Source organism: Xyrauchen texanus, chromosome 3, assembly GCF_025860055.1.
Source record: "Xyrauchen texanus isolate HMW12.3.18 chromosome 3, RBS_HiC_50CHRs, whole genome shotgun sequence".
Classification (NCBI taxonomy): Eukaryota; Metazoa; Chordata; class Actinopteri; order Cypriniformes; family Catostomidae; genus Xyrauchen; species Xyrauchen texanus.
Genome location: NC_068278.1, coordinates 59920491 through 59921255, shown reverse-complemented (window position 1 = coordinate 59921255; position 765 = coordinate 59920491). Strand labels below are relative to the sequence as shown.

General features: G+C 42.5%; 1 protein-coding gene across 1 annotated transcript in view; it reads right to left on the bottom strand.

Annotated features, from left to right (window-relative positions):
* The window catches only part of LOC127625508 (PR domain zinc finger protein 12-like), an 11055-nt gene extending 10668 nt beyond the window's left edge, over positions 1 to 387 (bottom strand). The window contains exon 1 of the mRNA XM_052100833.1: positions 160 to 387. Coding sequence (XP_051956793.1) covers positions 160 to 387 — 228 coding nt within the window. The remainder of the gene's footprint in view (positions 1 to 159) is intronic.
* Between the last annotated feature and the right edge of the window lie 378 nt (positions 388 to 765).

The following is a 765-nucleotide window of genomic DNA, read 5'->3' as shown; positions in this document are numbered from 1 at the left end:
TTAAATTAATTTGCACAACACAAACGTTTTTTACTTACACATATTATTATCCCAGAACAATAATACAATTAATAATATATACAGACTAACCTCTTACAATATTAGTGAGATTTATCTTCTTAATAATTAGCCTATTTGTAGATATTGTCCTATAACCACATTTCCTGAAATACCTGATAATGGAGAAGTGAAAGACTGCGCCAGAACTTCAGCCGTGAAGGCGGTTTTGGGACTCGAGCTGCTGCTGTGATGGTGCTTGTCTTCACACAGATGCTCTCCGAGAACATTCCTCCACCTGCCGTACAGACAACTGTGCAGAATATCAGAGGTGATGACGTCACACGGCTGCGACCTGAACCTGGACTTCAGCAGCAGAACGGAACCCATGATGATGCTGAGGTGTGTCTGGACGGGCTGCACTTATATGAGCCCTGTCTAATTAGTTATTAATGACCCCGCCCCGCCCCGCCCCGCCCCGCCCACACTTGTGTCCTTTGAGCCGCCCCCTCTTAGACACACCCAATGAGAGACTTTGTAAAAAACGAGGAGAGGGAGACAGATATGGAGGGGGTGAGACAGACAGATAATCTCAGATAAGTGCCTGTAACACCTTTATAAAGAGGTTATAACTAATCACAGGCTACAGTTATTACATATTTAACCAGCTGTTATTAACTCAATTATTCTGCATTTCACACACATTCCCCCCAATTATGCACATTATGTTTCATAGTCACATGATGCTGATACATTATTTAACATCCA